Source organism: Gordionus sp. m RMFG-2023, chromosome 3 (assembly GCF_954871325.1).
Source record: "Gordionus sp. m RMFG-2023 chromosome 3, tfGorSpeb1-WG-v2, whole genome shotgun sequence".
NCBI classification, from domain to species: Eukaryota; Metazoa; Nematomorpha; class Gordioida; order Chordodea; family Parachordodidae; genus Gordionus; species Gordionus sp. m RMFG-2023.
This window is the reverse complement of record NC_088777.1, coordinates 23,159,268-23,172,902: the sequence shown is the minus strand read 5'-3', so window position 1 is coordinate 23,172,902 and position 13,635 is coordinate 23,159,268. Positions and strand designations below refer to the sequence as shown.

General features: G+C 27.7%; 1 protein-coding gene across 2 annotated transcripts in view; it reads left to right on the top strand.

Moving 5' to 3' along the window:
• LOC135927454 (eukaryotic translation initiation factor 3 subunit A-like) overlaps nt 1–13,635 on the top strand; it is an 81,427-nt gene that overhangs the window by 31,483 nt on the left and 36,309 nt on the right. For both annotated transcript variants that reach the window (XM_065463444.1, XM_065463443.1), the window contains exons 8-9: nt 3,078–3,272; nt 3,318–3,434. In XM_065463444.1, coding sequence (XP_065319516.1) covers nt 3,078–3,272; nt 3,318–3,434 — 312 coding nt within the window. The remainder of the gene's footprint in view (nt 1–3,077; nt 3,273–3,317; nt 3,435–13,635) is intronic.

The following is a 13,635-nucleotide window of genomic DNA, read 5'->3' as shown; positions in this document are numbered from 1 at the left end:
GAAACAAATATAGATTTGGTCCAGGTTCTGATAAAAATAACAGTTCAAGGTTTTTAATTTCAACAACTCTGGCCATGAATGATTAGATTCATATCCCAGCATTTTAAATAACCAGCTAATAGATAAAGATGCTTTTCGTTATGCAATCAATTTACGCTTGGGCGTACCTTTCCTAAACCATTATATTTGCATTAAATGCAATCAGCCGGCAGACGCGGATGGGAGACACGCTCTCCACTGTAAATTTATATAAAAAATCAGCCGATATGATAAAATAAATAATAGCTTATTTTTTAAATAGACCAATTTTCCCTGTATTTTAGAACCTACATCCTTTTTAGATAGAAAAGCCCCTGACGGCAAAACCGTCGTACCATTTACGGGAAAGCCTTTAATGTCGGATTTTACCTGCATTGATCTCATAGCTCCATCTAATAATTCCCATGATCCCTTTAACAGAGCCGCTAAAAAATATAAAATACTCACACACAATGTGTGATAATCACTTTGTTCCCACAGCAGTTACATCAACCTGCTCTTTTGGACAAGCGGCTTTAGATTTATTCAGAATAATATCCAAATCAATAAAAAAATCATACCTTTCTCCATTTTACAAACTCAAGCAGAAAATCGCCGTATCTATAATTAGATCTAATTCTCAAATAGTTAAAACATCATGGCCCAACCTCGCCATTTGATATTTTTCTTTTTTTAAAAAAAATGTTTTTTTCTTTTTATAAAAATATACATTTGTATCAATCTTTTTTATAACTTAAACTGATATATGACATATTTTATTATATTCTCTATATTATAATGCTAATTTTTAAATAATAATATTTTATCATTTTTGTATATGAATTTTAATAAAAAATTGAATTTTAATAAAATCTTATTATTTTTTATGAATTGATAGAGAAATATATAAAGTATAAAATAAAATTATTAATTAAATTTATATAAGATATAATATAATATTTTTTAACATACCTTAATAAGATATAAGCATAGCAAAAAGGCATTGTTGTTTAAAAGTTGTTTCTCATTTTAATTCATAGCATTTATTATTAAACCAGCAAAGGGTTAAATAAAAATAGAAGTTTCTAATTTAGCTTTTAGCCATATGCCATAAAAATCCCCTAAAGATAGCTGCTTAAGTTGTAAATTCTTCAGTTACTTTAATTAGTTTTAGGAAATTTATCAACCCAATAATTGCTTCCCATTCCAAAGCTGCAAAATAAAGTTCACTGTATGATACTGATAAGTCCTCACACATCTTTTAATTCATTCAATCTCTCTAGCATGACATATGTTGAAAACCATCTGTGATAATCCAATATATGTTTTTTTTAAGTTTAATTTTTTTATGATTGATATCAATTTGATAACCATTACAATTATAACTTATCTAGATTTTAGCCCATTTGCTTCAAAAAACTTTAAAAATAACGATTATGATAATTGTCACTTTTCTATGGTATATCTTCCTTAAATTTTAATTTAACATGTTAAAAATACATATTTTGCCCATGAACTTCAAAAAATGTTTAAACCTATTATGATAATTTTTATTTTTCCAAGGAACATCTTTATTGAATTTATAATTTAACATCTTTACAATATAAATTATATTTTTACCCTTATGTGAAAAATGTTAAAAAATAACAAATATGACAATTGTCACATTAAAATATTATCCTTAAAAAGATCATATAAAATTACATGAATAAGTTTAGTATAAATATTTTTTAAAACATTATTTAGAAAACCACCTCTTTTAATATACTACTTCAAAAAGTAAATAATTTTACAAAAATGATAAATAAAAAATTATAATTTCACCGAAAAGATTGTTTATTTATAATAAAATTCACAAAAGAATTCCTCAAAAAAGATTTTACAAAGAAGATTTAAAAGTCTTATCAAATCAAAATATGTTCAAAAATCTTTCCAAATTTAAAAAATATTTTTCTAAAATTAATTGTAACAAAAATAATATTACAATAAGCAGCATATCATTTTTTTTATTAAAAAACATGACATAATATAATCATTATTTCATTTCATTTCATAATATAATAATATAAATAAAAAATATTAAATCATATTTTGTTTATTTGTTGATTATATTAATATTTAATATAAATAAAATAAATTATTTTACTAAAAATAAATAAATTATAATTAATGCCTGGCATATCTTACACGCTGACGGACGATTAGCCGATGCAGAATTTTTGACTAATAGTTTTAGCTGATTTTTAGTCTAAGCCTATGAGGTTTAGTCGATTTTTAGCTACTAATTAGGCTTATGCGTAATTTTTAGCCGATTAAACAAAACTAATTAAGATTGATTTTTAATTCATCAGGTACATTTGTGAAACGAGTAGAAGTATCATTCAAATTATCTATATTTTGTATTTGTTCTTCATCATTTTCAGACATTTGATTGTCATTATCGCTATCCTCCATTAATAATTTTACTATAGCCCCATTATCAGTTACAATGTATATTTGTGGTTTTGATTTCTTAATCTGTTAATACTTTGGTTAAATGGAGTTTTATATTTTCTGCAGTTTGCTAGTGTTCTCAGTTTGAATATACTGAAGATTAATTCCAATAATGGGCCTGTCTAGACGAGTATCAATTTTTAGAGATAATAACTTATCATTTATTTCTTTGATTATATTTTGCCGAATACTTAAGGCTAATTCTGCAACATTAGATTTAATATTTTGAGAATTAATTTTAATATTATCCATGCCTTCTTATATAGGATTAATAATTTTTTTAAAACCGCTATCATCGGAGTAATTTGAATCATTTTAAATATTTATATATATTAATATACTTTATAGTTACAAATGTAATTTATTTATAATAATAACCAAAATGAATTTCTTTATGCTGTGCCACCAACATCTCTTTACTGACAGCCTAGCCATGATCAAAAGGGTTGTGGCGGAATACAGGTCTAGACAAACTCTTTACATGCTAGTTTTTGAAATAAATTGGAAATAAGCAAAATTTTAACAACTATCAATTTTATGTGTAAAATTTTAAATATTTTTAATAGATCCGTTTCAACATAATAAGTAACGTTCCCATTGAACTAAAAAATTTGTTTGATTGGTTAGAGGTCGATTTTCACCCATTAAAATTAGCTTCGAGAGTTAGCACTTGCTTAGATTACATCAAAGAAAAACACCCAGAGCTCCAGCAATACATACCATTTCTCAAAGAAGTGACTCTCTTCAAGCTTCTACAACAAGTTATCTTAAATAATTCATTATTATAATCATTTTCATTTATATAGATTGCTCAAGTATACAAAACTATCAAATTCGATAGGTTTTGTTCCATAGCTTCTTTTCTGTTACCCCAAGATATAGAACGATTTATTGTTAACGTGGCCAAAAATAATGATATTCAAGTAAAAATTTTTATCATTCTATTTTGTTAATTTTCAAAATATTTTTATTAAGAATTTAAGGTTGATATAGTTTTAAAAATTGAACGATAAATATAATTAAATGAAACATTTTGAATGGTTTATTCAGTGATAAAAATGGACCTTTTATTGCACATGAAAATGGATTTTTTAATGCACAATGTAGTAGGTAAATATTACGCCAATAAAAACTTACCAATGCTTGGGAGGAAAAAATTATGATTTTTTGAAAATTAAATCATATTTATTTATTATAAATAATTTAAAAATATGCCCTGGAGGAAAATAATCAGAAGCTCCATTCCATTTCACATAAAACATATGTTTTCCTTTAGAATTTATGCTAATATTGTTAAATTATCAAAATTACTGTGTATATAATTTGTTTTAAAATATTTCCATATATTTCTAACAACTTCTTATTTCTTTAACTTGCTGTAATTATTGTAAAAATAACATATTGATAACATTTAAAAATAATAATTACAGCAAGTTATTTTTTAAGAAAGTTGTTACCAATATATGGAAATGTTTTTCATACATATCATATTTATACTGTAGTATTTAACATATATATGTTAGGAGTAGGACTGTTCTGATTCACAAATTTTTCATTTTATCTGTATAAATCCTATCTGTGATAACATATATCGATCCAATATTTATTTAACACCTTATAGATAGCAATGCTGAATTTATTTGATATTATATTGGCTTAGTTAACTAATTAGTCCATGAAACGGTTTCAGCTTGGCTTAAGCCATTGTAATATGAAATCGGCTAAGGCATAACCGTTTTTACAATTGAATGGTTCAAATGTAAGGCTGCATTCATAGTATTATCAGATCCGAATTTTCAAAACATCTGATTTATTGACTTTCGACATGGCATTCATAATTTTTTATAACTTTTCAAACTTGGTCATTAATCTGTTAATTGAAATTAATCAATATTTATTAAAACGCCAAAAAATATAAAAAAAACAAACGGTTAATTATGATGACCAAAATAACGTGATTTTCGAACGACCATTTTAAAATTGATGAAACTTGGCATGGAGGTTAAATAGATTGTATCTTTTATACAAATCAAAATTATCTCGAGATATTGACCTTCAAAGTAAATGAGAGCATTTTCCTCTTCTCAGAATATTTTTGGTCTAAAGTAACAAATTATATAACATTTTGTAGCGCTCAAATATCTCTTTTAGAAAATACTAAAATTATTTTAAAAATATATTAATGTCGTATTTCCGGTAAAGCATATAAATATTTTGAGTAGAGTCTAATATGAAACGATAAAACTCAAAAAATATGTTTATTACCAATATACCTAAATATTAATGGAGAAAATAAAATTTTAATTATATTTAGTTTTTTTTAATTTTAGGAATAAAAAAAATCAATTATAAAGAGTATTTGAAACGATGAAACTTATCAAATATGTCTATTACCAATATATTTAAATATTAAAGTAAAAATATTAATTGAGAAGATAAGAATTTATATTTTATTAAGTCTTTTATAATTTTAGGAATAAATGAATCAATTATAAAGGACGCTATATTTAAATATAATATAATTTATTAAATATGCATTTTATATTATAAATAACCCTTAATTATTATATAACTAGAAGTTTTTAATATACCCCAATGAAAAGAAAATATATTATATATTTTTATCAATACTACAGTGTGATGATTTAATGAAACATGGTGACGATTAAATTAAAACCCATCCAGATAAAAATATTTTGTTTGCATAAATAATTAAAATAACACATTTGCAATTTATAAAAATATTTAAAATAATCTTTTTTTTCTTTAAAATTTTTTTATGACCGAGGTTTTTTTTTATAAAATTAATTTTTATATATAAACTGGAAAACTTTTTGAATGAGTTAAAAAATACACAATTTCTTTTTAGGTGTCAAATTATGATAATTTAACTTATTTTTCTTTGTTTATTTTATTTTCTATTAAATTTAGAGTTGTTAAAATATCTAGATACGTATCTAAAAATGTTGTACCTGTATCTAGATATTATTTTAGAGGTATCTGTATCTCTTTTTAAATACTTTTTAAGATACATTTTGATATACTTTTATTTAACGCTTTTTTATATTATAAATAAAAATACTTGAATGTAAAATTTATTTTATTTCTTATGAGCATATAACTTAATATTAATATATATATTAAAAAATTATATATATATGAAAAATATTAAAACTTGTATATAAAAAAGAATATATAAATATTAATTAAATAATATGTCCGAGTTATCAATAACAAGCAAATTCTGATATTACAAACCATCTCAAGAAATTTGCCATTTTTAATTGCCATGGAATTGGTATTTTATTTTATTCTATTATATTAATTTTTATGATTAATATTGATGACGATAATGACGACATTCCATGACCAATTTATAGATTATATTTTAAAATAATATCTCAAAATAAAGAAAACAAATCTCTGTTAGTAAAATGTTTGCCATGTCTACCAAAAAATATACAAATTTCAGTTAGCATTACCTTAACTTGCAACATTGTAAAACATTTAAGGGTATAAATACTAAATAAATGTTTACAATTATAATTTTAAATTTTAAGAGAAAACATCACTCTTTAATCCAAATAAAAAAGGGGAAGGTATTGGACTAAGCTCATCGTCCATTGATTTTTTTTCCAAGAGACCTCAGACTTTAACCCAAACCACTTTAGATGATTTAATAGCTGATTTTATTATAGATAACATTCAGCCATTTTCAGTTGTTGAAAATCCATGATTTATAAAAATGATCAAAACATTAGCTCCACAAAAAAATATAATTTGCAGACAGACAGTGGTTGCTAGAATTTCCCAAAGATGGGAGAATGAAAAGAAAGAAATCATTAAAAGTCTAATAGAACCATCGTTATTATGCACAACAGCAGATTGTTGGAGTGCCTATCGCCGGTATAGCTAACATTTAAATTTGTATAATAATTTAATTACAAACAAATTATTTGAGCTGTTTTAAGAAATGTTAATTTTTAGTTCATACATAGGAGTCATTTCACAGCTTATACTGTGCAACTATTTCCCAGCTCATTATTAAATTGAAAAATTTTAAACAAATGAACGTGAAATTTTGTTTACCACTCTTAAATGCCTTACTTAAAAGGATTGAAGATAGGTAAATTAATAATAAATTAATCAATATTTAATAATTCTAGGTTTATTGGGACAATTTTTGAAGATGAAAATATTTTGGCAACTATGCTTCATCCTTTTTTTAAACTAGATTGGACATGGTTGCAAATGGATGAAAATTTTATTAAAAAAAACAATTAATACAAAGATTAGTTGAGGAATTATCAAAGTCTTCAAATGAGTGCAAATTAACCTGTGAAAAAAACCAATAATTTAATATCCGATTTTTTTCAGTATCCCACAGCAGGAGATATGATTGTTAATGATTTAAATTCTGATAATCAACAAATTTTAAATAGTTTTTACAAAAATGAATGTCGAGATTTTAATATTTTTAAACAATATCCTGATATAAAAATATTATTCATTTAATATAACACCACAATCCCTTCCAGCGCCCCTGTTGAAAGACTTTTTAGTATAGCTAAAAATGTCTTTACAGATAAACGAGGATGTCTTAATGATCAAAATTTTGAAAATATTTTATTACTGAAATCTAATAATTATTTATAATCATTTAATCATATATTATATTATTTTATTAATGATATAAAATAATTATTTTTATTAATCATATATTATATTAATATCTAAAAATCATTATTTTAGTTATATTTTGATAAATGTGATATCAAGTCAATAAATTTTTTAGATCATTTCATGAATTTTCACAATAGAATCCTAATTTAAGTTTATTCAAACCTTATCTAAGAGTATAATAAAAAATGTATCTACCTAGATACATTTCTGTACCTAGATACATTTTAAATTGTATCTGTATCAAGATAACTTTTAAAAAGCTGTATCTGTATCTAGATAAATTTTTAGACTATGTATCCGTATCTAGATCCATTTAAAAAGTATCTTTTAACAACTCTGAAATTTACCTTTCTTATATTATAATTTCGAAAATGACTTGTGAATGAAATCTTTATTATTCACTTTATTTATATAAAAGATCAAAAAATATTTATTTTTCTATTTGTATTGCACATAGTATAACGAAAAAATCTATATTATATAATAATCTAGTGTAATTATCTATTAAATAAATAGTTCAAAGTAATAGATTGGATTCCCTCTTCTGTGAGTAGAAGGCAGTGAGATCATAATTAATGAAATTAAGCAAAAGGCTAGTAATCCTCAATTATATAGATTCTGTTATTTGGTGTGAGATATATTGATCGATATTTATTTTTCAAAACGCCAAAATTTTTTTTAATGGGGTTTAGTTGACGGGAACAAGGTGGAAGAATGCTATTTTGATAATTTTGAGTTATTATATGGGCACTATGAATAGGGGCATTATCCATAATTATGAGTGAATTCAACGGCAAAATGGATGATAATTCATCCAGGTAAGTTTTAAATTTAATTGCTGTAAATGCCCCGTTTATAATCGTGTATTTTTATAGACCATTAATTTCTATGGTACCCAAAACCGATACATTTTTTCTTTTTGATGGAGGGAGTTTGACGGATGCCCTCTTACCCAGCCCGAGAAATGACGTGGGAATTGAAACCTGATCTAAATAGAATATTTTTGGGAATAGCACGATCATCATTTTAGGCAAAATTCTTTACGAATATTGATGACATCTGGGAAATTCCGTCTATCTGGTTCTTTTTTAACCCTTTTCCGGCTCCATCCCATTGGTTTGATGCATCTTGATATAGTTAACTCACCCAACATTAGATGTGGCGGTAAATGTTCTATTATATTTTTAATTTAGCTATATTCGATTGAAGTTCTGTGTTGTCTTTCTTCTTCCGACCGTTGATAAAGCGTCGTCATAATATTTAGGGAAAGTTTCCCGCTTGAAACGATAAACTGAACTAATGGATAAATTTAGTTCGTGGACAATTGTCTTTGCATTGGACTGATCAGCAATTGGTTTGCTCAGCCATATTTTACCCAATTCCATTTTTCATCATTCCAATTACTATTTTTTCCTCAAACGAATATGATCAAAATTTGGTTGCTCCTGAATATTCGAATATTGACATCGGTTTGTAATGTCAGTTAGACATCTAAGCGAATTTGATTGGATAGCTGAATAACTTTGGTATCTATTTGTTATTTCAGATGAACCCACGAGAGAATATAAAATTATATATATAAAGTTAGTAAATAATCGAATATTATATTAACAAACGTGAAACTGGAGATTGATTTAAAATACTAGCGATAGTTAAATTTGGCATAAAAAATAGAATAGTTTCTAATCGGGAAAAAAATTATAAATTTAAATAAAAATTTTAGAAGTTTTAATTTAAGTTAAATTACCGGAAGTTTTTAAAGATAATAATTTTTTTCTCAACATTTTCTTTCTAGTTTTTAAAAGTAAATATGTATTTTAATTATTTTGTAAATAAAAAAAATTTTCTGGACGAATTATATAATTTAATTGTTAACATGTTTCATTAAATTATCACAACTATAATTAATTTTTTTTATTCTTAATTCTTAGTTAATATATATGTTAGCGGCAATGTGAAATATTCGGCAATGTGAGGTAGTGGTAGGCAGGGTAATTTTGTTATTTCGGCAAAGTATCAGGCAATGGCAATGTGTAATTTTTGTAATATTAATTTATCAAAATAATCTTATTTTCAAATAAAAAAAACAATATTATTTTTGAGCATATCTCCTCTTCCGGTTTTTATATTTTCTGAATTTTCTTATTCCCTGAGCCTCTACTAATGCCCGATCATAGTTATCGAAATTGACTATTCTTTCCTACGATGATTTTCTCCAACAATTTCTTATATAAGGTCGTAGATAATGTTCTCTCCATTCACGGAAAATATCGTCCCTTTTCAATTCTCCCAAAAAAAAGACATCTTGTCCAATTAAAATGTCGATTTCTAAAATATAATAATCTACACTCTTCAAAGATGATATAATATTATGCCAACATATTCGAAATAATCAATTATCGCTCTTCCAACTACATATCAACATTCGCTGAAAGCACTATCGAGGGGGGCTTGTCCTATCAAAACTTTCTTTTTCAAATAGTAGAAGCGCTTAACTTCTTTTGTGTAACGAATAGTTCTAAGACAACCTTAAGATTTCCCTATTTTGCGGCCGTAGAAAAATTTCCTTAAGTTTGAATTCTTTTTACATCACCACACCCTAAAGATTTCCCCGACAAAGTTTAATTTTTTTTTTGCATTTCTTGTTTTACCAGTATTTTCGATTATTTTTTTATTTGTCAATGCATCTAATTTATTATTATTTTAAATTTACCAACCCTTCTAATTTCGATTGTTCATAATCTTTCTTTTTTCTTTCAATTTTTGATTTTTTCTTTCCCCCTTTTTTCTTGTTTATACCCCCCCCCCCTTTTTTTTGTTCGTAATAATACTTTTTATACTTTATGTACCTAGTCTTATTTTATAAATATTATTGTTTATTTATTATTTTTTTTTCAAATTTACCAACCCCTCTAATCTCGATAATACTTCTGAAAGGATAGATCAGGCATTCCTCTCTTCCCAATTTTGATTTTTTTTCCCCATTTCCCTAGTTAATATCTTCTTTTTTTTCTTCCAATCAAAATTATATCCGTATTTTTTTTTGTGTTTTCTCCCTTTCAAAGCCATCTCATGGTTAACTCTTGTTGTCAAGTATGCTTAAAAATAGTTTCGCTTAATTTAAATGGCGTGTTTAGGAAACATGGTTCACCCGCGTGCCACAATTCTGGAAAATTTCTCTTCTCTTACTGCCCAGATCCTTTAATTAACGCTCCTCACTCGTATGACCCCAGTCCACCATGTTCCTCAAGCTCTGTTGATTTATTCCTTAATTCGCATAAGCCCCCAGTTCTTTCTAGGATCCCTATAGCCGCCCGAGAGTCTATCTCAAGGTTCCTCACGTCACTTATAAATAATTTGAATTCGGATTTCTCCTCACTACCCTTATGGTTAGACCTGGTTAGTTTTTGTTTTCGAGTCCTAGTTAAACCCAAAAATAAAATAAAATAAATAACTTATCTGCCTTAATTAAGGAAAAAGTTTCCAATTTTGGAAATACAATTATCGATGAATTTTCTCCTTCTTACGCTTTAAACCCCAACTCCTTCCGTCACAAATTGATCTCTGAAAAATTAGATCTTGGAGATATTAGCGGTGCGGCTCGAATATTGTCTTCCGATGACTCTATTTCACCTATCAACGTTACCATATTTAAACAACTTCTTGAAAAACATCCACGAGCGTCCCCTTTTAACATCCACCCGCATGCCTCCTCCCCTATTCCCTTTACCTGTGACGAAGTACTTAAGTGCTTAAAGTCCTTTAAAAAAGGGACGACAGGTGGGTTGGACGGCTTCAGACCTGGTTTCTTTGTGGAGTTAATTCAATGCCCTGATAGTGGCTTCATTGACCCTTTGTTCAAAGCATTAACCGAACTGTGCAATAATATCCTCGTACGCGAAGTTCCCCATTGCATTCGTCCTATTATTTTTGGCGCCCGTCTTGTCTCCTTGACCAAACCGGATGGCGTCTTTAGACCCATAGCCATAGGGTCATTCTTTCGTCGTTTAGTCGCCAAGGCTATCGTAAATAGGATTCGGCCTAAGGCTAGTTCCTTCTTATCTCCTTCACAGTTAGGATTTGGAGTGAGAGGTGGGTGTGAAGTGGCCTCACATATTGCGCGTATTTTTATAAATACTGAGGCCGATAAGGTTTTCTGCAAGTTAGACTTCAGAAATGCCTTCAACACCATCCATAGGAGGGCATTCTTACCATCTTTTTTACACCATTTCCCAAAATATGGGAATTTCCTTAATTCCTGTTATGCATTCCCTTCGTTACTCAAATTCGGGGAATTTTCCATATCCTCCGAAGAGGGGATACAGCAAGGTGATCCTCTAGGCCCCCTGCTCTTTACTATAGGGATTCATGATTTGATCAAAAATTTAAAGTCTAATTTCCAATTAGACCTTAATTTATGGTATCTTGACGATGGCTCTTTTGGCGGTTCTTTATCCAATGTTATGTCGGCCATAGAGTACGTTGAAATGGAAGCTTCGAATAGTGGTCTTTCCCTAAATAGGAAAAAGTGTGAAATTTCCTCCCTCAACAATAAGGATTTTATTCCTCCCTTAGATTTTACACTCATTCCGCACGAGGAACTCTGTCTTTTAGGTTTTCCTACGGTTTTTCAACCTCCTTTTGTCAAAAAACTTTTGACGATTTGATCCAGTCCCTTTCTAATTCACTCAAGAATCTTCCTCATCTCCCCAAGCATCAGTTCTTCTTTCTCACCAAAAAATGTCTTTTTCTACCTAAATTCTATTTATTTAAATCTTCCCCCGTTTTCCAGTACAATACTCTCCTTAAGGTCTTCGAATTAAAATTTAAACATTTTATCGAATCCCTTTTAGGCTTAAATTTTTCCGATTTCAATTGGTCCCTCGCCTCTATGCCCGCTTACCGGGGTGGACTGGGATTGTTACACCCCTTCCTTATGGCAATTGCGTGTTTTCTTTCATCTCGAATATCCTTCGCCGATTCTATTTCCTCGCTTATCGAGTTGGACGATCCCCTTCTATCTTCAGCTAAACAAGAGTGGCTTACTCTAATCACCCAAGGCTCCGAGCAGCCAATTTCCTGCCATCTAAAGAGCTTCCTGGTCCCTATGCTTCAATGCTCGTTTGAAAAACTTTGTATGTATCCTGAGCTAACTAACCTTCAACTGCTCAGAAACGCAAAAAAAACTCACGGCCATGAATGGCTAGACGCGATTCCGAGTGGTAAAAAGGAAACGTTACTCACAGACGATGAGTTTCAAACTGCCATTGGCCATAGGCTTGGTTGCCTTATCCCTTCTGTGGACACCTGTGCTGCCTGTCACAAACAGGTTGATCCTTTCTCTAGACATTGTTTCTCGTGCCTCAAAGTCAGTGGCCGTTTCCTGAGGCACGACAACCTTAATAGGTTAATCGGCAAAGCCTTGATTTCGGCCGGTTTCCCCAATAGCTTGGAGCCATTGGGTCTCCCAAATGCTAACGGTAAGCGCCCTGACGGCATGTCTTTAACGTCTTGGCACGGCGGCAAAAGACTTGTCTGGGACGTCTCTTGTGTTACCTCCTTTCCGGCTAACGGAAATACCGACCCCTTGGAACGACAAGAAACCAATAAGTTTAATAAATATAGATTCCTCTCTAACTCTTTTATATTTATTCCCCTAATTTTTAGCAACCTTGGAAACCCAGGTCCCCAATCCCTAAAGTTCTTAAATCAATTGGGTAGAAGAATTTCGTTAAGGACAGGGGTCAAAAACGAGTCCCTATCTCTTAAACAAAAAGTCCAATTTGAAATCCTAAAGGGGAACTACAAATGTTTCTTCGAAACACTCCCATTTCCCTCCTAGCTTATCAAATATAGTCATTTGTTTTATATTAAAATTTTTTTTGTTAATTTTATATATATTTTGCATCGCAACTATATTTAGATTTTAACCACAAAAAAAAATATTTTTTCGTTATAATTAACATTTATGTTTTAAATATCTTATATATATATATATATTTTTTTTTCCGAATAATAATATTAAATTAAATATTAGTTTTATTTTTTTTAAATATTATATTATTAATAATTTTTTCATTATTATTAATAATTTTTTAAGATTAATTATATTTTAATTTGTTTTATTTTTAAATTTTATATTTTTTTTTCAATATATTTTTTTGATTGATATATTTTTTTTACTTGATATATCTTTTGATCGCTAATTTTTTTTACTTTGTGTTATATGATTTTTTTAAAATATATATTTTTTTTCAATATATTTTTTTGATTGATATATTTTTTTAAATATATTTTTTTTACTTGATATATCTTTTGATCGCTAATTTTTTTTATTTTTTGTGTTATATGATTTTTTTAATATTTTTTTTGATTGGATTTTTTTTAATATATAATTTTAAAATGATTTTTATCTATTTATATTTTATGTAATTTTATCTA